Raw genomic sequence first — 25,826 nt, 5'->3', positions numbered from 1 at the left:
ATTGGCATCTGTTATTTATACCGTTTTTGTCTTTCGTCGAAATGGAATCAGGGAGATTTTGCTAAGACTTAGAGTTATGTTTTAAGCCAAGAGTCTTTTACAGTAGCTCGTTTAACATTTTCTCCGCCCGAAATAGGCGTTTTTCTAAATAGTAAACTGAATTCACAGCATCTCAGGGTATAAAACAAACCAAAAATGTAATGTGACTGTGTGGTGTTATTAATATTAGCAAATGAAACCATTATTGTTCAATCACTGTAATTTATTCTCATGTTGTATTGTGTTGTATTCGCCAGTTTGGCCAAGTAAGCGTATTTTGGATTAAATTACAAGTCCCGCTTTCAGTTTCCAATATTTCAGTGTTATACGCTAATTGAAATTATAATTTAATTTCAGTTAAAAGGCTATTATTTGTAGGAAAGCTCTCTACAGCCATTGTTAAAGAATCTCTGGAAAAAGCACGAAGATAATTCCAGTTGAGCGAAATTTGAAACGGTTACAACTTTGCGATGTCCTGACTTTATCGAATGTTTTTTCTTCGTCGCTGCGTTTCTCTAACCCTACTAAAACAAACACGAAAAAAGTCTCCAAGGCAGTCATTTGAACTTCAAAGTATAATTGGAATATTAGGGCCAATTTGCACCTAGGTTTTGTCTTTTGTTGTCGTTGCTCCTGGTAGCGTAATAGACTGTCAAACATTTCGAAAAACTCGCCTGTTTATCTGCTAAAAGATCGCGGGAAAGACGCGGTGGTTGAACTAAACTGACCCGAATTTTTTAAAAGCCAGTGGCGTTAAGTCGCTTTCTCTGGCTAGAAAAATATATGTCCTTGTATTAAGAAAACAGCATTGACAAATGTCATCTCAGCGTTCTAAGGCCTTTGTGCATGGTGTTCACGAATTTACAAGAGCGGGGCATTTAGATGATGCAATAAACTCAATAATTTTTTCGAGTCAATATGACTTTTATTTAATCCTTTTTTCAGGTTTCAGTGTTCATATATTTATATACTATAATATAATACTATTCCTTGGACTGCTATAGGAAGCAACAATGCACAGACATCAAAAGCAGAAGAATAACTTGAAGAAGATGCAAGTAGGAACTATTAATTGAAACGCGTTAGAAATACAAGCTAACAAAGATAGAATCTTTCTGACGATAAACAGACAGAACCTAGAAGAATCCGCGATAACATTTCCTGCGTGAATAGATTCAGTATTTTCTCGAGTTTTAATATTTACAGCGAATATTCTCCCTATAGACCGATACGGTCTCCTATCTTTGGTTTTTCAGCCTTGAGACAAGAAGCGATATACGAATATATGATAAAGCTTTTAATTACATACAAATATTATATGAAATCAAATATGAGGACCTTTTTTATCTTCTACTAGGCAAGCAGGGTGGCTTTATCTGCAGAAAAGTTAAATTCTACAGCGCAAAAAGGGCTAATCTTATCACGGGTTTGTACAATATTTAAACTGTCCAAAACTGTTAAAAGAACAACAACGTTAAATCTTTTGCATTTCAGTGTACACAACCACACTGCTTCGCCTTGCTTACTTCGTCTTCTTGAACTCAACGCTTTTTCACTCTTGTTTAAGCCTCGCGTGGCTATTCCACGGGCGAGAAGGGGGAAAAAAACTAAACATCCACGGGCACAAATTTGAGGTACGAGCACGTAAAACTTATTTCTTTCCCTTTTCGTTGGCGAAACTTCATAATTATATCAATATACGAGAAAAGTTTGTAATTATAATATACCTAGGTGCCGCGTAACTTACACGGACGAAGAACGTTTTCGGACGCGACCTTGTTCAACAAGATCCGCCGTCGTTTTGCCATCAGGGATCAGTTCAGCTTCAGTGCTATTTTTAATACGTCGAAATGTTTCGTCTCTTTTCTCGAGACGCTGTTCTATTCGCAGTTTCTCTATGAAGCGTTTATCGATACAGAGGGTGGCGCAGGTAGATAGCTCGACGGATTTGGTGGAGTTGAAGTAATGAGCGGCCCATAGAGCCCTGGATGAAGCGCGGGAATTCCCGTCATGGAAGGTCTTGAAAACGCCGTCGGAGTATGAATCGTCGGGCTAATAACTGGACTAATCATGCTTGATACAGCGTTCCCTTGGCTCATACTTGGCATGGAGTCCCGGCTGCTCATAAGCTTGTCCTCGCCACCATGTTTGTGTTCTTGTTTGACGCCCTTGGATTTGTTTTTATTCTTTGAGGAGACCTTTCTGTTCCTCGTTTGTATGCCGTCCTTCTTCATGGAAAGCGGGCGGTTGACCTTTTGAAAGTAAAAGAGAACGGAGAGTGACTCGAAAGCTTTCAGCAATAACAAGAAAACAATAGACGTCTATAATCACTTGTGTTTTCAAGTCTGCGCGTGTTGTTTGATTGAATCATTAGGAGCGTTTTAGGAAAGTTTAATAGAGTTTTTCGTGAGTAAACTATTCAAGGTTGTGGACGGACGAAAGCAACATGTCAGTGTATATAAAGAAGATTTGTAGACAAAAATGGCAAAAGCAGAAATGAAGGGTGTACGACACGAAGACTTACAAAATGTTGTAATTCCGTGACCGTTCAATGAGCAACTAAGAACTTTTCAATTCCACTTCCATTAGGAACGGAAATTGGATTATGGCGTGAAGTGGCAGAGAGAGAGAGTGGAAGATTCAAACGACGTGACCGAAATGAATCGCTTGTTGCGCTAAAACTCGAAATTGAAAATTTACTTTTTTTCCTCTAAGTTCTAGCGAAACTTTATTTAGTTCCCTTTGAAAGTGAAATCCGTTTAAACACACTTTAGTATCACTAGTCATTTCCCGCTTGCCGGCAATTCTTTTTTCTCCCTATTGTTCGCGAATGTGCATTTTCATGAATTGATGAAAGAAGGCCATTATTCCAGTCGCTAAAACGGTGTTGTGGAAAATTTGTCGAACGGGATCAACTCGAGTTCAATTCGTTTCGTGGCAACCGCCTATAATTCCCTGAATGTCTTTCTTTCTTAGCGCAGCAAAACGAGCTTTTGGAAAACAAAGGAGTTATTTTCTTGTCGTTGCAGGCCATACGTTTCGCTGTGGCCTTTCTATGAATACAATGGGAACTGAGGGCAGGTGGTATTCGGTTTAAAATACCAAGCATTAAATCTCTTGATCACTGGAGAACTGTTTCTAAAACGTCCCGGTGAAAGCGACATTCAAAATCACGATTCTGCACACAAAAAAAAGGATTTTGCCTTTGCATTTAAACGGGTTCTTTTCTTTTTCATCTGTGCGCGTACGCTTTAAAAAAAGTACAACTTTTAAATTAATAATTTACACAAGTATTAAACTCATTATGTGTAAAAGACAACGCGAAAACAAAAAATTGCCCAGCATAAGACAAAAATATAAGGAAGCCAGATTGATCACCTAATAAGTACTCGCACAAAAGTATTTTTAACACAATTATGATTTTGGCGTTTTATTTCAAAGCTGAAAATTCTAGACATTTGTTGGCTGACTTATGAAAGCCACTAAAAGACAACAAATATTAAACTCTCATTATCTGGGTAATGCACAGGAAATGGGGCGAAATCTAATTCTACTCAACGAATAAAAGGAAGCTATTAACTCGATATAACCGACAAGTTTGATGTTTTGAGTTAAAATTCAAGTCCAAATAACAAAGAGCCTTCGCCCACCGTAAGGCTGTTTTACTGACAATTAAATTATGGCAGGAAATAAGGAGTTGTTGGCTTACAAATAACACGTACAGTTTTAACGGGCAAGCGACTTACTTTAGATTAAAACATTAACATTTAATTAGCATGGAAACTCCAGCTTTCACCTATTGAGAAGGTGTTGAAGCCGTGTCTTTGAATCGTGTAAAAGAAATTACGAAGGTACACAAAAGGCAAACAAAAAGCCAGTGTTTGTTCGAAGCCTGCCATGTGATCTACTGCTGGCTCGCGCATTTGTATGCCAAACAAAAGTCATTGAACATGTAAAAATATTTACAAGCCTCGAAAAATCGGAAGCCAAACTGCAAAGCACATTAAGCTTTTACTCAAAATAACTTAACCGGATATTGAGATGAAATTACCCCAACTTTGCTAAAGACTAATTGACGAGGCTTGTAATAAAATATAATCAACATACATACATAACGGCTTTTGAAACAGCTGGAAGAGATCTCAGCCAACGTTTTGAGGAACAGCTCGTCAAAAGAGCGGTCCACATTTTATTCAATAAATAAATTGACCAGCTCATTTGCATTCCAAAAAAAAAAATGGTTTTCTCGTTCGTAACGTTAATAAGGAAAACATTCATTACGCATGCGAACGTGAACAGATGAGAGATTTCAGTCGGAAAATATCTTATCTAAAACGAATGAAATTCGCTTCTTTACCGTCTTAAACCTTGTTTGTTTATCGTTTGTAAGCCATTAAGGATAAATGAATTTCTGATAGTGTGATAAATAAATCAAGAAACCTTCCAGTTATCGGTTGCCATCTTATCTATTACACTTATTACGTTCTTTCGGCGAGCGAGCAGTTTGGGGATTCGCGCGCGCGTGGGCAACTCGAACACACTTACCGCGTGGAGTTTCCAATAAAGTCCGCACGCATTGCAAACAGGATCTCCGTTTTGGTTGCGACGCCACAATGTAGTTTGTGTGGTATGACAATTAGCACATGAAGTCCCAGCTCTGCGGGCAGCCGACTATTCGTAACAAAAAGAAAATGAAGAAAATAATAATAACTTAGAAAAAAAAAGATGAAAACATCAATTTAAATTGTTGTAAACCACTGCAAGATAGTATTAACAGTCTTTTGAATTTCAAGTTGAACGCAGGGGTTCCTTTGCTCAATGAATAGCATTTGAGGGTTCTATTAGAGGCGATGACATGTCAGAGTTTTTTTGGTTTGTCATAATGACAACGTCTGCTCGCAACATTCAAAATTTAAATTAAAATAAAAAGGAATACGAAATATCTTCATGAAAAAAAAAATTTCAAGTCCCCGCTAAACTGAAAAAAATCTCCAAAATTTGAGTTTTTCGTTCACGCAATTGCATGTTTTTTTCCCGTGTCTTGAAGTTATCAATTAATACAGAGAAAGCTTTGAGAATTTTCACACTCTTTTCTGTCAACGAATGTTGGCGCATCAAATGTCGAACTTGAAAATTTAATAGCTTGAAACACCACGATGGGGCTGTAAGGGAAATTTGAATTTTAAAAAAGACAATTAAAGATGAAAAGACGGGAGATGTTAGGCGAGATCTGTCTTAGTTAACAAGCCTACCAAAGGACTCACCAATCTTCTTTTTGGTTTGATAAGAGGTCGACTGGAACCATTCATTTTGTGGTAAAGTCCACAGGCGTTGCACAAATAATGCCCACCACCATCTCTTCGCCAAAGCGGAGTAGAAGTTGCGCCGCAATTCACACATTCGCGCCCATCGGCTGGTTGGAAAGACGAACAACCAAAGATCAGTTGAAGACCAATTTTCCGCGTTTCCGAAGATTCTTCCTTTCTATTCTATCTCGTTGTATGGCAACCACTCGCGATAAAAATTAAAATGAAACGAAAACAATACAAACGCGAGCCTGACTTACATGTTGCGTGTAATGAGCTCGTCTCATACCACACACGGCATCGCGTTTCTTGAAGTTTACTGTTTTCGAAAGGTCAGACTAACCGAAAACATAAATATTTTACAAATACGCATTTTCCTTCACTTGTTTGTTGGCTCTTATGTCTTACAAATAGCTGTTTTGTAATAAAACTCTTCTCGGTCGTTCTAATTTATAAGGAATTCTCCAAACGGCTGAGGAAATGCCTACGTAAACTGTGAAAAAACGTTATAGAAAATTAGAGATTCTTTGGAAGGAAATTCTATGGTTACCGGGTCAGAAATTCGCGGTGGTTACCATTTAAATCTACAGAATACAAAACGTCAAATCGACAAACACAACAACTGATTATCAGTAAGGAGTTTCTGAAAGCAGGAATGCCGCTATAGTTGTACAGTTTCAACAGCGAATTTACCGCAGAGTAATTAGATTTAGTTAGAAGCGTAATTAAGGCTTTCAATTTGAAACAGGCACGAAAAAAAATCCTCCGGAGAGGAAAAAAACCTTCAGCTCCCGCAGATATTGTGGAAGGAAATAACACTAATCTCGCTTGGGAAGTGACATTTTGGAGATAATTTAATTTGGCGATTAGTTTTTTGTTTGCTCGAATTTAGAACCCACTAACCTGAATTTGAACGGCTCTTGGTTCTGTTTCTAGGAAAGTTTCTATTCGCCATTAGCCCGGGCAACCCCGGCAGTGATCCGAAAGAGGAGATATTTAGCTCTGAACCAACGTAATGTGGGAGAGCTGGAGAAGGATAACCCGCAAGCGTTGTCGCATCGGGCCTTGGGGAAACAAGCGGCATTCCGGCTTTCAAACGAGCCTTGTCTTCACTACCGTAGCTGAAAATATCGCTGCCCATGACTCCACTTTCGACTGAATTATCCTTCGGCGGAGTTGGCGGGAAAGGGAACAAGTGTGCCGAGCTGTGAGACAGCGACATGGATCCCGAAACTGCTGAAGGAGGCATCGAAACTGGAACGGGACTCGGTCGATGGCCTTGCTGGAAAGAAGGACACCAAACCGAAGCGGGATTCGGCGTGGAACAACCGTGCGACATCAGACCGGGTGCTGGCTTGCTTTCAATCCACTGGATTGGAGTGTGAAAGTGTGGACGACAAACCTGACCGGGTGGAACGCGAGCTGTTGGCAAGAACACTCGACTACAGCTTCCTTGAGGACCAGACTGGCCTTGCGGATCTTGAAAAGCGGTGGCTCCGTGCGCTGCCATTTGGCACATCGATGGGCGATAGGCTCGACCTCCGGGAGTGTAGGACCAATTTGCTGCGTTTCCCGAACTGTCGAGGTGGTGAAAGAAAACGTCCACTTCGTCGGGTGGTAGAAGTTGGTTGGTTTCAACCAAATTCATGTTGTTTCCTGTACAGTTTGACGCCGTTGGCTGCATTCTCTCGCTGCCGTGTGCGTTTTCGTGTTGCTGGCTTACGGCCGGATGAATCCACCTATGTTCGGGGCTGACAGCTTCCATCTTCAAAGTTGCGAGTCGCGAAAAACCTTCAAGAGAACAGAGGTGTTGCTCAGCGCAAATAAAACACAAAACTGACAGAGCGGCATATATTTAAATGGTTTAATAAGTCCCATAACAATAACTACAGGAAATAATAGGTAAAAGGAATTTCATTGTCATGGCATTATATTCAATGGGAAATTCAACGAGCGGTGCAAGACGTTAAAACGCGCGCGTGCATCACCGAACGGAAGTTCCCATTCACTGTCTCACAAGTAAAATGGAGGTTCCGCAAACTTATCTGATGAATACACTCAGAAATCTGTAGAAGCTATTAAAATAGATATAGAATTCTCCAGGGCTGCTAATACACAAAGGGAGATCTCCAAAGCTGTAGGCAACGATGATAGGGCAGATAAGGCGCTAAAATAAAGTGTGAGACATGAGCTTTGTTAGACTTCCTTCGCGCGTAACTTCACGTGTTCGTGACAAAACGAAGAAAAAAAATTGTGAGATTCACAAAACCCCGCCGTCAGTGCGCACCTAGTGAACAAGCTGTTCTTGACGTGTAGAGGGCCGGTGAGAGCAAGTCTTTTGGTGTTTTGTAAATACCCTCGCTGTTGAGTCTTATGGGATATTCCCCGCAATGCACTGGCTGCGCTGTGGTGTCTGGTTAAATTCAAACAATGTTTGAAAGGTTTTGTAAGCAAACCAGAGCCACTGTCCGCTCCCGCTTGGCTGGCGCCAACAGACCTACTTGCACACACATAAGGAGTGACAGGTCAAACGAGCAGCCAATCAGCGTGCGTGCTGGGTGACATTTTGTTAGATTCTCTTTTCCATTCAAAGCATCATTGGTACACAAATCAAACAATCAATTCTTGAGCTAAAGTGATGTGTCAATCACGCGCTTGGGTTCCATGTAAAGTTTTCAAACAGTAAATTAGCGGCAATTTCATGCGAGTTCTGCTTAATATCTAAACACACGTGACGAGTCCCAAATAGAGGGGGGCGCGAGCTTAGACGGATTTTTGGCAAAGCGCGACCAGGAAACGCGGAGGCGAGAGGTTGTGAACTTCAGACAACAACATTTAGGTTCGTGCCTCCATTACTGAAATACACAACTTTTCAAAGTCAGATTTAAATTAAGATCCCATCCAGAAAGATTCCTTGCTTATCATAGCAAAATCGACCTCTTTGGCTGTATTTGTTATCATTATATGCTTTTCTTACAAGCGATAAATAATATCCTATTTGACGAGAAGAAATTAACGGCTTTGCTGATCCGCATTAGCGACGCTCGAGTGGCTTCCCTCGACGTCTTAAGAAAACATCCCGTTGAGTTTGTTTGCCCAAAGTGGTATTTGATCAAGCAGCGTTTGCCTCCATTCGATGGGCGCATCCGCCATTACAGAGCAAAGAAAAACAACATGGGTGTTTTGCTTTACAACTAATTACGAAAAGCCGCGCTCTGATTGGCTACAGTGTTAAGTTCATTGTCGAGGCAGGTGGAACATGACCGCAAGATAAAAGCGATAACAAAGATAATCTCCTCGCGGACTTTATTGCGTATTTCAAGACTTGTTATCTGTGTAAATGTTTGCTAACGAAAACCTCTTTGCGGATGATAGGAAATAAATGGAACTCTTACTGCACCCTCTGACCGGCTCCCGACAGGCGAGCATCCCTTCCTAGAACGCGTCCACTTTATCGTACATCGGTTGTGACCTTTCGCACAAAGTATGAATAGAATGACAATGTAATTGGTTAGTGTTATCTGAGTTTCAAATTTTCAACAATGTCCCCGATTTGCGTGCGTGGCACAAAATCTTGCAGACAGCAAGACGCTAGTTGGCAGCCTGTTTAAACGAGATCTCGAGATCGAAGTATTTCGCGACCTCCGGAGTTGTGTGGTATGATCAAGGAAACACAAGAAAGTCTTGTTTCAGACCGCTTTTTTAATCGTTCATCGAATTCCTGCCGAGTTTGTATCTAAAATAATGAAAATATTTATGCTTTTATAATCACAAAGCAGCAGAAATTCGTAAACAAGCAATAATCGTAATCGCTATAATCACGGCGATTACCTAGACAGTGCAAAGTTTGAACATGGTGATAAGAACGAATCGATCATGCAATTTACACTCTATGGTGAGAGAGCTCAAAATCTGCAGTGCTTATACCACAAGAATAACGCGCATGAAGTGATATTGAAAACTATAGCCAACAAATACCACGGCTAACGAGTTCAAGTACGTACTGCAAAGAAAATTTTTTAAATGCTGAATCATTAAAATTTTCCTCTGGCGTCCCACCTGCGGCTACAAAAGAAACACATTCAAGACCAAAGACACTGGCCTTGGGATTCCCACGTGCCACGATGAAACGAACAAAAAATCGGACCATGTTAGTTGCGCTTCAGTGAACTCGAGTCATCTTCGCTTAATACGTGATCCTCTTCAACATCTTCAAATAGACTCCACACTTCCTCTGGTATTTTTGCGTTATCAATATTTCAATTATTTTCCATTATAAGTCATAAATTTTTCAAGCCAATACTCTTTAGGATAACAAGAAATAAAGATAACCCCTTTATGAAAAAGAATAATAGTTTTTGAAAGAAATTAGTGTGTTTATTTCAACAAATGGAACACATTCTGCCAGAAAAATAAAACATGTCTTACCGACTGCACGAAACTCAGTTCAGTGCTAAAAAAAGACGAGTTCCCGAAATCTTTTCGTAAAACAAGGCCATTTACAAAAGTGCAAAGACTCTAGCACCTCCAAAATAAGTAAAGTTATTTTATCGTAATTAAGATTGAGAAATTGAATTACTTAGCTGTGCAGAAAGAAATAACTTTTTCATAAATAATGTAATATTCGGCGAGATCCCAGTGCTGCTCTCGCGTGTGCGGTTTGTTCAATTAAACGCAACTTTCACCGAGGAAAATAAAATTTATCAGAGCGGAGCCAGAGCTTGTTCCTTCACTAATATAGAGAAACTGTTTGTTGCACAATCCAAGGAATTAAATTCGCCAACATAACAAGTCTGCAGGAAGTGTGTGTGTTTTACGCGTTTTATACAAGCGGTGCTTTTTGTGGATTTGGCTAGCGCAGACAGTTAGGATACTAAAAAGCATAAAACATTTACCGAGAGGCATCGGCTTCCGAAGGCTGTCTTGCACAGTTCTCCCATATGCAAGGGGGCACAGACTTCCCAAGATGCAGGCCTCTTGGCCAACAGTATTCAAAGCCATGGTGAATTTTCCTTGTTTTATGACTTTAGCGTGCGCATAAAAACTCAGCGCGGTGGACGCGCGCGCTAAGTGTAAGTTACGGTTGCTGGTTAGCTATATCTATCCGTACACATGCTCTAGACTAAATCCCTAAACACACATGCATCACTTTGGTGGAGAGATAAGTGCAGAGAGGAACGGGGTTATCAGTATAATGGTCCGTTTTTCCTTTGTGTACGGTGGCGATGAAATCTTTTGTATAATCGCCAACAACATGCTTGATTGCATTTCTGATTTCTGAAAACACACAACTGTTTATTACGCATTTTGTCCTGTTTTGAGAATTTAATCTTGGAAATCCCTGAGCTTTCAAAGCCCCCGCCCACAACAAAACACCAAAGGAAGGCTCAATTTCGGCGTCGTTGTTTCGCGGGTACTAGATTTCACAAGTCCCGTGAACTGAGGGTGATAATTTGAAAACCTTACAGACAGGAAACTCCGTTTCGCTTTATCAGATCTAGGGGTGCCGTATCTTGCTCACATACTGTGCAAGGTCTTGTACAATATCGCTATATCGCTAAAACAAGTTTAATGTCTACGATCAATTTTATATCTGGAAACCGAACTAGAGGGTTTAAAGTACTCTCGACAGGGCGAACTGATAAAGCTGGAACAGCGATAAACGCGGATTACAGTCCATTAAAGCTGTAACAATTGCAAGGAAGCCTGTTTGGTAACTGAATGACTTAAGGGAGATTTCGAAAAACACTGAACTTGTTCACTCAATCAAAACACGAAGCTTGTTACGAAAAACACGGAAAAACACCGATCCTTTGTTGGAGAAAACAACGACCGTAAAATGATATATTTTCATAGCGCCAAGACAGGTTATAGCTGTGTGTTATATCGATGTTGAATCAGATGAATATCGAATATTCTCGGCAAAGTGGAGTCGTTGAACATGATGGAATTTTTCTATGGATAGCACCATCTGTGAGACAATTACAGTCTACCGCGGTAGGTAACTTATGCTTTCGCTACTTCAACGTTGGAGGGCGAGACAGCTATATTTTTATAATGGAGAGAAAGGTGTGTTTTTTATTTTTGACGAAACACAGGAAGTTCAGTCCAAGGAAATTAGAAATATGCTGACAATATGAAGAGAGTGTTCCTCGACCACACAAATTTGTCAAAAAAGGAAATGATAGAAAATGTGGCAAAACGGTTTCAAAACATATTTAGGAACAATCAATTTAGATGTCATTGCCGTTAAATATCACTGCATCCGCTTTGGGGAAGAAATATTAAGCTGATGATTTAGCAGTTAAAACAGAACAGCTCGTGTTACGTAAAGAACATCACTCAGTGATGGTAAAAAATCATCTTGTTGAAGTTCTTGCGTTGATAATTTGCGCTGCTCGACTGTTAACAGGTACTAAACAGCAACGAGCTTAGTTTTGTACCACACAAGCACAGCCGGGGCGAATGATCCGTGGTTAATTTCATCTAAAACTGTTGAAATCCAGATCACAGCAATAGCAAAAATGAAAGCAGCTTTGCGTTTTTCTGTAGCATTTTTATCTGGTTAAGCCTAGCGTTTAATACCCGAAATAGGATTGGCATAAGAAGTTAGTGGTCTTAGCACGTCAGGAAATTCTTCGTAGTTCTGTTTGGCTTATTACATGATACTGGATTCAGGTTGTGGGATGTATTTTTAGGTTTGCTCAATATCAAAGAAACAATCGATTCCAATGACTTTTAAGCTATATGTTTTCTGTTGTTAAGATAAACCACATTCATTCATGTCTATGATATCCAGTCTGGATGCATATTGAAAATTAAAAATAGATTTTCAAGAACCAAACATGAATGCAATACTTCGCATCGTCTTTACGAGGCGATGTAGGATCGAAAGTTTTTGTTTTCGCTGAAAAAAAGAAACATTCGGCTTGTTTGCTGTTCATCTCTTCCTTGAAACCTAAACTAACAGATCTCGAAATAATGTTCTCACGTAAACATAACTCTTATCTGTACGAAAAAACCAACAAAAGGTTAACCTAACAAAAATCGCGAACAAAAAGCGATAAATCTCTGTTACTGCATTGACACAAGGAAATTTCCATAACAATCAACTAGACGACCAAGCATACTGTGACAACTTATAAAACCGGCAAAGCGTTAAACCCATCAATATTGGGCTGAGTATATCTTACAAAGAATCGTACTAAGAAACTCAGAATCTCTCAGAATGAACGAAGATATTTTGGAAATGATTTCAGCATGGTGTGAACGATTTTCTCCGACTCTTCATGCAAATTTGTACATCTTGTGGGCTTGATTCGGAACCAAAAACTCCGGAAGATGTGTTATCAGTAATAAGCAATTTACTAGTCCTTAGAATTCATCATTTCAATGCGAAGGGGTGAAAATTTACAAATCGGAACGACTTGTGGCGGTCAAGAGGCTACAGTGATTCGAGAAGATTCTTGAAGAGTTTCGTGATCACTATTGACCAGTAATCTACTAAACACTTGAATTTGAGCCACTCTCTATTCTAAACGGCTCTCAGAGAAGAAGGATTACTTTAAGCGAAACGTTTACGGCACGTTAATTTAATTTGGACCTAAATGTCTTAATTTTAAGCGGATTCACCTTGCTTATACCGAACTTGAGAATCTCTTGAACCTTGAACACTGGGCGTCGGGAATAATCAGGACAAGAAGGAAGTCCCTTTGAAAACTGCATCGCCCAGTGTAGAATTTTACTTTGTTGAACATTTATGAAAGCAAATAATGAACTTTGTCCTGTGTATATTTAATTCCCTGAAATTACGATACGTAAATATGAAAGCAGATGTAGCAATTATTATGTTATGGTTAGAACTCGCTACAGTTTAAATTCTCTGTACAAATCTTGCTTGTGTTGCGATTTGAATCAGTTGCGTGAGAAAGTTCATTTGTTCAGTTGCGCGGGACAAAGCTATCAGGAAAAATTGTGTATTAAAGAGAGCATTGTGGATCAATCGATTAAACCTACCAGAAGTTGGATCTTTAGTTAGAGCGCGAGTAGGACTGCTGCAAGGAATAGGACTGAAATCTCAAAGTGTGAAAACGACAGCCAAGTAACAAAGTTTAATCAAAGTGGTTTTACCGCTCAAGAACTTTTCTGTTAATTGAACACACAACAAACCGCCTGAAGACAAAGGGAAGACGTGGCTCATGTCGCCTGAGTATAATATATGTTTCTAAAACCAGTAAGTCTTTTATACTTTAAATTTGCTTAAATTTTAGGGGCGAATGACCCGGAACACTCTCTGCCTTTGTTCTTTGGTTACAACAGTTAATATTTGATAAACGTGCAGCACTTGATCTCACGGACGCTTTCAAGACGATGCATATCGCCTTGACCAGCAAACCCGAACCTTGCTCGAGGAAGCGTTTCAGCTCGACGCGAATGTGCGGGGGAAGCCTTCAGAGGCTCGACTGTCATGTCACGTCCATCTAGTTGAAGTAGCCGTGTGAAATAACATTTTTGGCTCTAATGGGAAAAATTCTTCGGAGGTCAGAGTGGCGACAGAGAGTCGGTTGGCGGTATCTTTGATTTCTCAACACTGCGATGTCGACCCTTCAACATCGCAGTTTGCGCAAAGCGTTATCCCAGTGCCAAGAGCCAGACGTTTATTTACCCAGCGCGAACACAACCCAAAACAATTTCTCAGCAATTTGCTACAATCGCAACCCGGAGAGTGGTTAGAATGCTCGCCAAACGAGATAACAAGGATAGTGGTTTGCAGCCGGAAATGCCATTGAGCGCTCGATATAGCAAGACACGTTCCCCTCTGATAGATACACCCGCCTTCCACAGAGCCTCACGTCACCCAAAGCCTTGCTCCAACTTATCAATCATTCTATCTAAAATCGATAATTGCATAATTATCACTTTTTGGATCTACCCTCGATACTGAATGATGTGAATTTATACCTACCAAAAATAGGCTCGATTCTCTACGTATTGGAGCTAACCGGTTCAAAACAAACGCTGAACGCTCGCGCTGTAAATGTGTATTTTTTTGTTTTCCTCTCTCTTCTCCGGTCCCTCGAATCGAATAGCGCCTCTGCTCAGACCACATGGAGTCAGCAATTGCTCTGGTTTGTAACCTAAAATTTATTGCCAACCTAGCACGCTAAATAATTTATAGAGTGTCGTCTGTTCGCATTTCCCACCCTGCTGGTTTAGAACTCAATAACTCGGTGATTTGATGTGAGCGACTGTTTATTCAAAGGAGGCTTTGGATAAATATTTCTCAATATTTGAACAAACCTTTGCTGATATGATTGTCAGAAGTGCGAACATTTCCCTCCCCCTTCATTCGCAGAAGTTACGAAATTAACGAAAAGCAAAACTTGTTTGGCGCGATCTTTGTTAGGCTAAAGACGATCACTCCTCTTATTCAACGATTCTGTCGAGGCATTAATTTTTCATGCCTTTGACCGTCCGGCCTCATTTCGCTCCTAATTGAATCTTCGTAAACGCATTTTAGGTTTTTTATCAAGACAGAGTGCTTGCTGTCAAAATCGCACTGGTCTTTGGTCAGTTCGTTCAATCATGTTCTCGTATAATGGCTTTGCGACAGGAAGGGAGTCCCTGTATCAATAGCTAATGATTATGCGACTCATAAACAACGGCCTAAGTAACTTGTAGCAAATGGTAACAGATAATTGCTCAATCGAAATCGAAACATCCCACTGCTAAGTTTAGTACAACAAGTCTAATATCGAACGACACGAAGCTCGCGTTTGGCACTCGACAAAACCGCGAAGACTTCGAGCAATTAGCCAGGCGGTTTTGGCAATTTTAGAACGAAGCATCTGCGGCCATAGGCGAGGGCAGAAAAGCTGTCGGTACAGATTTAATGAAAATAGAGGTAATTTTATAATGGCACAGCCTTTGTCCTGTGCGTGCTAATCTATGCATAAGTGATGAAGCAAGCCATCAAGTTCCCTCGCACTTCTAATGGTTTGATAATAGGCTTTTCGCAAGTTTTGTATTGTACACAGCTGCTCCTCGCTCTCGAAAATTTAGTGCTTGCAGATAATATTTTTTCCCGCTGATATAATTTAGCAAAAGAGTGCCGTGAAAACCCGCCACTCAACACAGGGTCGTACAAACTACATAAGCTTGCTATCTATTTGAGTTTGAAAAATCAACCAAAGAACGGAACTCTGATATTGGATTATCGACAGTACTTAGCGATAAGGAGGGTGCGTTTTATTAATATTCAGTGAGAGTGATGTGTAGGTATTTACTTGAAATCAGTTTGTTGTTTCGTTGAGCGAAGCTTGCAGCCTTATCGAGATAAACTCATCAACCTCCCGTAGCGATTGCAGAGATACAGCAATTTTCATTGATCTGTGTGATTAAACGGAGTCAAAATCTATCTTTCAGCGCTACAGGGAGCTTGTTCGTTGAAATTAGTGTATACAGAAGCTGACTGCAGCGATTACTTCGGCCGCGCTTCACTGCTGGCAAAACCAGAGACCTTTTGCCTCCTTCGGAACTAAAGAAATCGCTGGAGTGAAGCATTTGCCAAAAAACTCTTGCTGGCCTGCGCCTCAAACTACGGCAAGGAACAGAAGGTAATCCGATTAGCTTTCCTCAAGTAAAAACAAAAGCTACTCACCTCGTTGGCGATTTATTTGTTCAACGAGCTCCGGCGCTTACACTGACTTTTTCTGCTTCAGAAAGGTACACTTTTGAATCCCGGGCTTGAGTTACATGCTATTTATATGACTTTTGGGCTTCGGCGCCAATTGGGCGCCAAACGAACCGGTCTAATTCACTGCTTTGTCTAACGTGCACATGCTTTGCAGTGCCGACTTTACAAGCACGCAAGATGTAGCTGAGATTTCAGCGAAAATCTACCGATTTATTTCCTGCATCGCTTCAAAATCAACCGGGTTACTGATGCGAGTTGCTTCGAATACCTCACAAGACGATTCGACTACTCGAGTGTGACGGATTTGTGAGAGTCATATCCGCGAGGCCGGAGCGTTGGCGCCGAGTCCGTGTATTGCTCTGTGGTCTGATTGAATCCATTTGTTAAGCAAGGCAGGGCTAAATAAGCGCTAGGCACTCCTACCCACCAGCTCTCTGCAGATTAGGAAGAATCGCCGTGAAACAAGCGATAAAATTCACACTTTAACCTTCCCTAAAGCGTTACTGGTTACATGGCCCCGGACTGCCCCGATTACCAACGGAAATCGAAATTGTTCACGCTGACATTACTTGAGGGGTGGGTAAGTGAGACACGCAACCAGAGGAAACCCAGAATTTAGCGTCAAATAACAAAAAACCTAGACCTATTAATTTTTGGTTTAGCAGGAGTTGACAGAATTCAGGTTTTCAGGGATATTGATCCGGTGGCGACGTGTTATATCAGCCATTTATATTTCTCTTAAATCGATCTTCTCATCATCCTAGACTAGAGTGTGCATTTTTTAATTCGCGAATTTCGCGCTTTCATTCGAGAAGAACAGAAATTAAAATTATCCAAAACATTGACCACTCTGCGAGAAATGTCCTCTGTGGCGCAAATTTGATTGAAAAATGCTGTTGAAATTTAATTACAAAACACAAAAACCCTGTTTTCACAAATAATCGAGATATAAAACCCGCAAACAAGACATTTTTAACACGAAAAAGGATTCAAAGACAAGATCTTTTTAGCCTCCGATAATTTCCGAAGTCTGAGCAATGATTTATTTTGCAAACCTTTCTAAAAACTTGAAAACAGGTCAAGTCTGAAACAAAGGTTTGCCATGACCGCCCTAAATGACGTTTTTCTTTCTTGACCAGAATAAACTGATGGACACACTAATTAGAAATGAATTGTCATTTTTCCAAGCAAATTCTCCTACCCATCTGGCTCGACCGGAGCCACTAATCCTGTTTCGGTACACAAATTCGCCCACCTACGGTAGCTAAATAAAAAAAAATTACCTCGATAAAAGCCAGGACAATAACAAATTAATGAGCCTATACGAAGTTTGTAAACACCTAGTTTGACACAAAAATCTACAGCAACCATGCTTACGACATCTGGAGGGCCAAACTACCAAACGTCTTCATACCCAACTCAAATTTTCTATTTATTTACTCGCCGGCTTTCTTCCTTTTCCACAAACGCTGCGCAAGTAACGGGATCCCTCGGTTTTGACATTGATATGTTGTATATTAGAAATTGTTTGAATTTCTGCCTTCTCCACCAAGACGTATGACGCCAATGGGTTATTTGGTGAATTTCATACTTCACTTCTGTTGTTGCTGTAGATCTAGAGGCGGGGTTTTGTAGGCAGCTAGAAAGTTCTAATTCAAATCCACGCACGAATGCAAGGGCACGTTTCCAAAACTTTTAGACAAAACTGGCACTTCAGTTTTTGGCAGATTTTGAATTAAAGCATTTATTCAACCCTTTGAGTCTTCGAAATTAAATTTCTTTTCTTCATTCTTTTGAAATCCCTCTCTGTAAAATAGAATTTCTCGCAGTTCACCCGAAGGTCTCGCAGTTCTTGTTCTAATTACGAGCTCCCAGTTCTTCTACTAATTACACCGTCAAATGATTCTTTACTCTCGTCAAATCTTATGATAAAAAGTAACCAAAATCAACGACAATATCTCGCTTTGGTTTCATCCTGTGAAGCTAAACACGCAAACAGTCGTTTGGTACAATTCTATTCAAATTCCAAAATGACCCTGAAAACAAATCACCCAATGCATATTGCGATAACTCTTGGCTTTCATAAATTATTAAATTTGAAAATCTGTTAAGATTTACTCGGCCTCTGGTTGTGCATTGCGCTTTATATATATTTTGCTTCGTTGTATAGGTACTTCGATTGTCCATGTAAAATGTTTTGCAATTCGCAACAGTAAACATTTATTTGCAGCATTTTGCGGGAAGATAAAGTGGAGGAAGAAATTACTTAACCACGCATTTCCTATTTTTGCGCCTCCTTAAAGCTTAAACGTAGCCTTTCCCGTCCCATAACCCAGGCGCTCTTTGCTGGCTCCATAAAACTGTGTTTAAACCCAACCAAGCGACAAAAATTTCACGATTTTGGTGTTCATTACTTTAAAATAACAAGCTAGATCTTAAAGAGCGCCTTTAAGGTTTATCTCAGATTTTGTAGGCAGATATTTAGGCTTAAGTTTCATAACAGGAATTTAGAATCTCACCTCAGGAAAGATTAGAAGCTTTTGTGAATAATTTGGTTTATCTTTGATGTGATGGCTCCGACTTCTCTGGGTATACAAAATTCAAGTGTTTGCGTTTACAAGTTTAATAAGGTGAAAGGTGTCAAAAAAATTTGATTTGTGGAAAAAGACCCGAAAGGTCACCCCTCCTGCAAAGGAAAAATTCCAAACAAGAACCTATACGACAAGCTGCTTTGTCCTAGTAAACGTTACAAAATGCAAAGAAGTCTCTCCAACCGTCGACATTAATGATTAAGAAAATGTACAAATTCACTCACCGATGTAGCCAAAAGAAGCGCCCGCAGATCAAGCAAAAACTCGAAATTCTATTTCGATATTTCTGTCACAGTGACTCAATTTTAAAACAGAGATTCGATTAACTGGAGGAAATTGAAACATTCGGCGTATATTTATAAAACATATTAACCACACAGTATAATGGACCTGTTTTACTATGCATGACCTGTCGACCAATCTCGCGCGCGCGTTGTTGTGGCGCTAGCAACCCACCCACGTGACCAACTAAGCCTTCAAGGGCAGATGTGTCGCATCAGGCTTGAGTTTTAAAAGATTCTGGTTTTTTCCTTTTCAAAGAAAAATAAAAGAGGTATTGATCTAAATTAGTCGGGAATTAAATAGTCCTTTTAAAACATTTACGAATACAGCTATAAAGTGCGCAAAATGACGAATAATTTGGATTTATTTTGACGTGAGTGCGAATGCATTCAGCGGTTTGCGTGTCGGCAAAATTTTGCGTGTTCGAACTACAGTTACTACTTAGTGCTGTTTAGCGTCGAATTTCATAGGCTGTGAACGACCTTTGTCGGAACAATAAACTTAAGCCAACCTTGGCAACAAATCTCTTACCTTCGTAAACTGTTGCAACGATGGGCCAACCCCAAAAATTCGCGGCAACGCGAGATTCATTCTTCCTCGATCCTCCTCGGTTTTTCTTTCTTTTTAGTGAAGAAATCAGAGCTAACGAAGTTGTAGTTTGCTAGAATAGTTAACTACTTTAAGACTGGTGTTAGCTAATGGAGATTTAAAGATATTTTCATTAATTTATCGAATCGGGGATTATGAATCACTGTTGATTCTTGTTTTGCTGTACACTCGTCGTGGGCATTTAATGGCGTAAAATAAGGGAGTTATTTCTGGCCAAAACCAGATCTGTTGTCGGTTTAGTCACAAGCTACTTACAATATCCTCAATTTATGCAGTATTCTCTGTAAAACCCTTTTAATAACAAGGAGCGAATGATGGCCTTAAAAAATACACATTATAAATAAGAATTATAACCTCAACCTATATCTAATGAACCGCTCGATTTGTATGCTTAATATCTATGAATTTATGGAGCAAAATTAAGACAAACTGTCTGTAAAATGTTCTCAGGAAATTCCAGAATTGTTACACAATTAATAATAGTTTTAATGCAAGAGTTTCAATTTCATAAAATGGATTAAACTTCTCACAATATCCTGCTCTATTTCGCCGGACATCGCCAGTTTGTCTCCGCGCCCTTTCGAATTAAACCGGTAAAAGTAAATTCCGATAAAGGAGGTTGGAATGTATTTTTAAAGTGTATAAAACATCATTGAAAGTCCATCCCTCCTTGATATTTAACTGCGAGGAGTTTGCTTGATAGGATGGGCTTAAATAGATAAAAATATCCAAGGAAAATGCCTTGGAATGAAGGAGAGGTTGATTGTGTTTGAAGCAAGTCGAAGTTCTTGAAACACAGCGTGCATGCATGATTTTTTTCAATTTAAATAACTCTTTAAGAGGATCAGATAGAGATATATAAAACCTCGAAACATAATCCGTTGGGCTACTCAAATCTGATCAATGTATATAAAACACGAAAAAGGTTAACAAGTGAGGTTTAATTGCGAGATAAAAACTATTTTTACATGAAGCTTTGTCAAGGACCATTCTAAAACATCACGATATGTACATGTTCGGGTTTTTATTTCCCATGAATATCGTGTATGGGGTAGATAAAGCTCGTAACGGAGCTTATAAAAGGCTGCCAAATATTTTTTTTGCCAAGAAAGAATTGTGAAAACCAGTCTGTTTAACACAACACAAATCTAGTTTTTCTTGGCGCACGTGTGAAATGCGGGAGTAAAGATCAAACTCGTGATGAAGTTTTAAACTACAAAAAAAAAAAAGCCCAAGAGTTCCGCATGTGTCAATTATTTATCACGACCACACTTTAGAAAAAAACCTATCTTGGGAAATATATATCACCAAAGATGGCTTCAAGAAATATTTAATCAGCATGTACATATTTCATTTAAGGTGCTATATCAAATGAATCGACAGTTTCTTCTCTAAATTCATGTCTCTTTTTTTATCGATAAGAGGCATAATATTAAGTTCATATTTCAGTGTGAAAATATATATCATAATTTGTTCACTTCTCCAACTAACAACGGACGAAACAACGAAGAGATCGTGCCAGAATTTTCGAAATCACCCTTGGTCTGTTGGTTGGAGTTCAATGACATTTGCCTGACTACAATCTTTAGCATCGATAGCTGCGAACATGAGATGCCCAACATTTATTTCATCGGCTAACATTCAACACGGATAAGAAAAAAGACGTGAAGAGTTTTTAAATTATCCCACCTTTTGACCGTTTGGTTCCGTCGTCAGAGGAATGGATTTCTGCCGTTTAGCCGTTTATTTCTGCTGCTAAGCGGGATGTGTTAACAGTTTGGCTCTCCAACGTTCTCAGAAGATCGCTTGTTTTGATCGGGAAGCTTTTTAAAAACTTTATTTGGGGAAGTTGTTTTTAAACCTCTAGTGCTTCTCGGTTATGTTAATAATCAGGCCATATCAGTCCTTTTTCAGATGATCTTTAATTTGTTTATTTCTATCGCGGGGCGCGGCGACGTGCATGTTTCGACTTTGGGCTGAAATTAAAACTTTCACAGGAAGAAAAGGGTAGCTTTCGCTTTTCCTTTTCATCGCGTTAATTTCTAATGAGAAAGAAATGAGTTGAATACATAAATATTAGTGCAAAAAATAGCTAGACAAAGTGCGCTGATTTGAGTTGAATCAACGCGATTTTCATTTTCAATATTAATACGAAATGCTTTACCCTGTCAACAGCGAGGCAATCTTATTGTTGAAGTGATAACGATCAAAACATACATATTTCATGGAGGAAATACATTTCAAAAACCCTGCCAAGACTTAGATTTCTGAATGTGATACGTTTTGTTTTGGCTTGTTAGGGGCAGCTTTGCATAAACAATTCGACCACCATATTCCCCGACTTCCGGAGTCGGTGGCACTATATGACCTGCAATGGGGTTCTGCCTCGTAAGTGCTTTGCTATCGTGCCATCTTTTATCTCCTTTACCTAAAGTTTTCATTTCAAGAGGAGATGAGAATTGAGAAATCTAATATCGCGTTTGTTTCCTGTTTTCTTAACTTTTTTCTCTTAATCCGATGTTGAAAACTTCACTTCAATACGAACAGTATTTTTTAATGACGGACAAACCCATTGAAATGATGCGCTTTCTTGGGAAATGGGTGGCAAAAATTAGAAATTCTCAATGAACCGATCCATTTAATGATTAGAACATTAATCACTTCCTTAAAAACGTTTTCAAAAAATCAAAACGTCCTTACTTGTCAGCGACAGAAATCTTATCAGACTCGACCTAACATTCGACATTAAGAATATTGAAAGCAAACTTGGGCGTCCGCTCCTTGGAGCCCCAAACGTTTTATCTCCGTTTTGATTTCAATGATATTTAAATTCATCTATTTTTTTTTCCTTAAGAAGGAGAAGCTATGTATAGATTTCGTTTGGAGTGATTTAAGTGAATTCTAGAGAGTCATGAGAATAATTTATCCAGTTTGTTTGTAACTAAAATGTCTTCGAAATTTATATCTCGGCCAAGGCTGATCAGCACGTTATATCTAACTTAAAATGTCTCCCTTGACAGATTTTATTTCGTAATCTCGATCACGATAACTCAGAATATCTCAGTGTTTGAAAGAATCCTTTGCAGCGAAGCGAGAACGCGATCAGTTGTATTGTGTACTTTTATGACCTTTGCGTGAGAGTCTGTGCACTGTTTTGCGATATGCGTCACCTTGACGTGGCAAACCGCGGGAAAACGTGAAATCACGCACAAACGTGCACGAAGCACTAAAGAGACAAACGTACAAGTTCTGTATTTATCAAAATATTCTATTCAGATTTTTCTGTCTTCTTTTTAAAAATAAATAAAACGCGGTAAAAACACACATTTACAAACTTAACAAAACGTGCTGAGTTCCCGCATCACCTTAAGAGCACTTTTTTTCATGACGATCTAATCAATTTTCGTCGTTCGCGTGCTGTTTGGTAAATCCCTCATCGACCTCAATTTTTAATCATTTTTTTTATATTCCCCGAGTACTGAGGGCCTAAACTAGATTGTAATTAAAGTCACATTCCCTGATAGATAGCAAAAACCCAGCTCTACCACAGATGAGTTGCTGAAGAACAGCTTTTTTTTTTTTTGAGCCGTGGTAGTTTGGGCAACGACATGACAGAAACTCGGGAAAGAATTTTCAAAATGGAGAAGCTTTCATTAACGTGGTCACACATCGGGAGTTGTATCGTATAAACCCGCAGGCCGATCTTTGAACAAGTCACACTTTAAGAAGCATCCACAGATTCACAAGTTGGACTCCACTCTGTACAACATAATGAACAGTTTTACTGTCAAGAATGAGCTGCTGATTTGCGTTCACTTGAATGGTCGACCAGGCTTTCAAGATTCATCTACAGACTCAAGAGTTCGAACCACCTTGTCACTTACATAGTGATAAGCAGCACCACAGGAGCTCTGTATTTTAATTAACCAAGTGGTCACCCCTTGGAATGAACTTAGTTCTGGTTAGAGACATGTTATAACGAAGAATTTAAGGCTTAAAAAACTGGACTTCTTTGCTTAATTAATAGAAAGGATAAAGCTAAAGCTCTCTACCACTGCCTATATTTACAAAATGAAAGGAATAAAATACTGAATGAAAACAACGTTTATTTTATCAAGAATTTAGACGTGTTATTTCCTTCAGCTTTTCCCCCAGACCAGACTGTATTTGAAGTCTAGTCTTCGCCCCACTCCCGCACTAAAACACTTGGAAATCGAGCCTCCCCGCATTTGCAAAAATTATTCTCTTTTTTTGTTGTAATCTGCTGTCATCTTGATCAGTATTTACTTACATCTGAACTTTGAATCAAAGCAGGGAAAAAATATTTACTTTGCCAAGTTGCTCGTGACAAAACATGTTCGATATAAACAGAAAATTAAAAAGCAATTTATTGAAAAAGCAATATATTTTTTCTACTAATATATACTTATTGACGACTCGAAAACAAATGTTAAAAAAATAAAACCAGGTGTATCGTTGTTGTTGTTCGTCTTTATCTGTTTGTCTTTCAACTCGGTGAAACCTTCTCCGATTTTTAGCGGGGTGATAAAATCTCTCTAACCGCAACTAGGAAGAAAAAAGTCTGGGAGAGTTCCCCTAGGGGGGGGGGGGGGGTCAGTTCCCCTGGGAATTTTGGATGAGACTGTAAGAATAATAAAAGTCCAACAAGGTCCCCCACTGGAATTCTAGGCGGGTCTTAAACTAAGAAAAATCGTTGGAGGTTTTCCTCCGAGAGAGCTTTCATAACAATTTCACGTGGAAAAGTAAGAAAAAAAAACCCTTCAAGATTCTCCTAGGAATTTTAGGAGGAGCTGTTAGTAGAATAATTACCACGGTGAGCTCCCCTAGTGGAGGGTCCCCTGGGGATTTTCAGTTGGACCGATAGGAAGAAGAATATTCCGCGAGAATTTCCCTGGGAGAGGGTGGGGCTGCGAGAAGAATAAATATCACTGAAGGCTCCCCTAGGAAAGGACCGGGTTTTTTCTTTAGTGCAACACGGAAATAGGATTGTACGCTATTTTTTTGGTTTTATTTCCCGAATCTATACCTACACCCTTAAACTCATTGAAACCTGTCGAAATCCCTTTACAAGTAAATATTGAAAAAGTTGATCCCTTTACAGGTCAAAATGGCAAAAATAGTATACCTAATTTGACCGAAATGGTCAAAATCTAGACTTTATGCAAAAGAATGTGCAACCTTTGGAGCTGAAGTCCACGAAAAAGGATTTCCAAAAACTCAATGTATGAAGTCAGTCAGCAAACTATGATTTGAAACCCTTCAGAAACAAGTCAGAATGCAAAACTTGAACGGCAAAAATTGGGGCTGAACTCCACACAAGCCGAAGTTCTGTACAGTAATCAACAGATGATTCCAGGGTCGGGAGTTTCGAAGTCCCAGCTCAAAAGTTTCAGTGATAGCTTATCTTACAGTTTGCTCATCTATACAACACTGATTTTACAATAGCGAATTCAAATTTAAAGGGTAACGTGTTGGAAAGCATTGAAAAAATACCGTCGTCTGAAAGAGTTAAAACAATTAGTCTAGTCGAACCTCTCTCCTTCGTGGAGGCCTCTTTCGCGCTCAGCACGAGCGGACACAGACAAGGGACAAGAGAGAGTGAAATAACGAGGAGTGCAGGGGACGATTGTTATTCCCATTTCCGCATTTTCGCTCGTTTTTTATGAAGGAGCCTCTGCGGAAAAGAGAGTAGAAGAACCAAAGATTGATGACCTCTTAGTGCGATAACCTAGTGTAAAAAAAGAAAGAAGAAGAAGACTTAGAATTAAACAGAAGTCTCCGACGAAACGGTACAAGAATAACGATGCAAAGAGCTGTTATGGCGGGAAGACGCGAAAAAAACGAGTTTGGAGCACGGCGGAATTAACCTCCTCTCCAGGCGTCAAGAAAATAGGACTGCAAAAACAAAACAAAACGGAGCGGCCTGCACCATTTCCAACGTCTTACATGGTTGGTTGAGATGATAACTTGAAGAAAGAACAACAGAACAATGCTTCCATGCCAACCCCCCAAAAAAGCAGCCGCAGGTTATCAGGGTCCAGTGAAAATAGAGCTTTTTGAAAGGTACAGATCCACTGAACAAAACAGGGGTTTGGGACTTACAGTCCCGCAACACCTTGTGCGTCACGTTCGACTGAAGAGGCATGCCCGCGGGACGAGGTGAACCAGTTACATTCACGTGTTAGTCAGTTAAGATATGGTTGAGTCATCGAGATTTTTTTATCGACATGGAAATTCTCGTCACTGTTCTCGATAATTTTCTTATGGGACAATTTGAGAGAA

The 25,826-nt window shown here is 39.6% G+C and overlaps 1 protein-coding gene across 8 annotated transcripts in view; it reads right to left on the bottom strand.

Annotated features, from left to right (window-relative positions):
- Positions 1–942: 942 nt before the first annotated feature.
- Positions 943–25,826, bottom strand: part of LOC146485767 (GATA-binding factor 2-like) — a 30,055-nt gene continuing 5,171 nt past the window's right edge. Inside the window, exons 1-5 of one of the 8 annotated variants that reach the window (XM_085103123.1) lie at positions 21,213–22,229; positions 6,249–7,136; positions 5,304–5,452; positions 4,585–4,710; positions 943–2,291 (exon numbers count right to left, since the gene is read on the bottom strand). In XM_085103123.1, the coding sequence (XP_084959249.1) occupies positions 1,935–2,291; positions 4,585–4,710; positions 5,304–5,452; positions 6,249–7,110 (1,494 nt within the window). In that variant the 5' untranslated portion in view covers positions 7,111–7,136; positions 21,213–22,229 and the 3' untranslated portion in view covers positions 943–1,934. Of the gene's footprint in view, positions 2,292–4,584; positions 4,711–5,303; positions 5,453–6,248; positions 7,137–7,632; positions 8,272–10,240; positions 10,708–16,005; positions 17,743–18,560; positions 18,663–18,856; positions 19,034–21,212; positions 22,230–25,826 lie in introns of those variants that run through there. The other 7 variants (XM_085103120.1, XM_085103124.1, XM_085103118.1 and 4 more) reach the window with 7 other exon arrangements.

This window comes from Pavona decussata, unplaced genomic scaffold (assembly GCF_977016875.1).
Source record: "Pavona decussata unplaced genomic scaffold, jaPavDecu1.1 SCAFFOLD_25, whole genome shotgun sequence".
Classification (NCBI taxonomy): Eukaryota; Metazoa; Cnidaria; class Anthozoa; order Scleractinia; family Agariciidae; genus Pavona; species Pavona decussata.
This window is presented reverse-complemented; position numbering and strand designations above follow the sequence as displayed.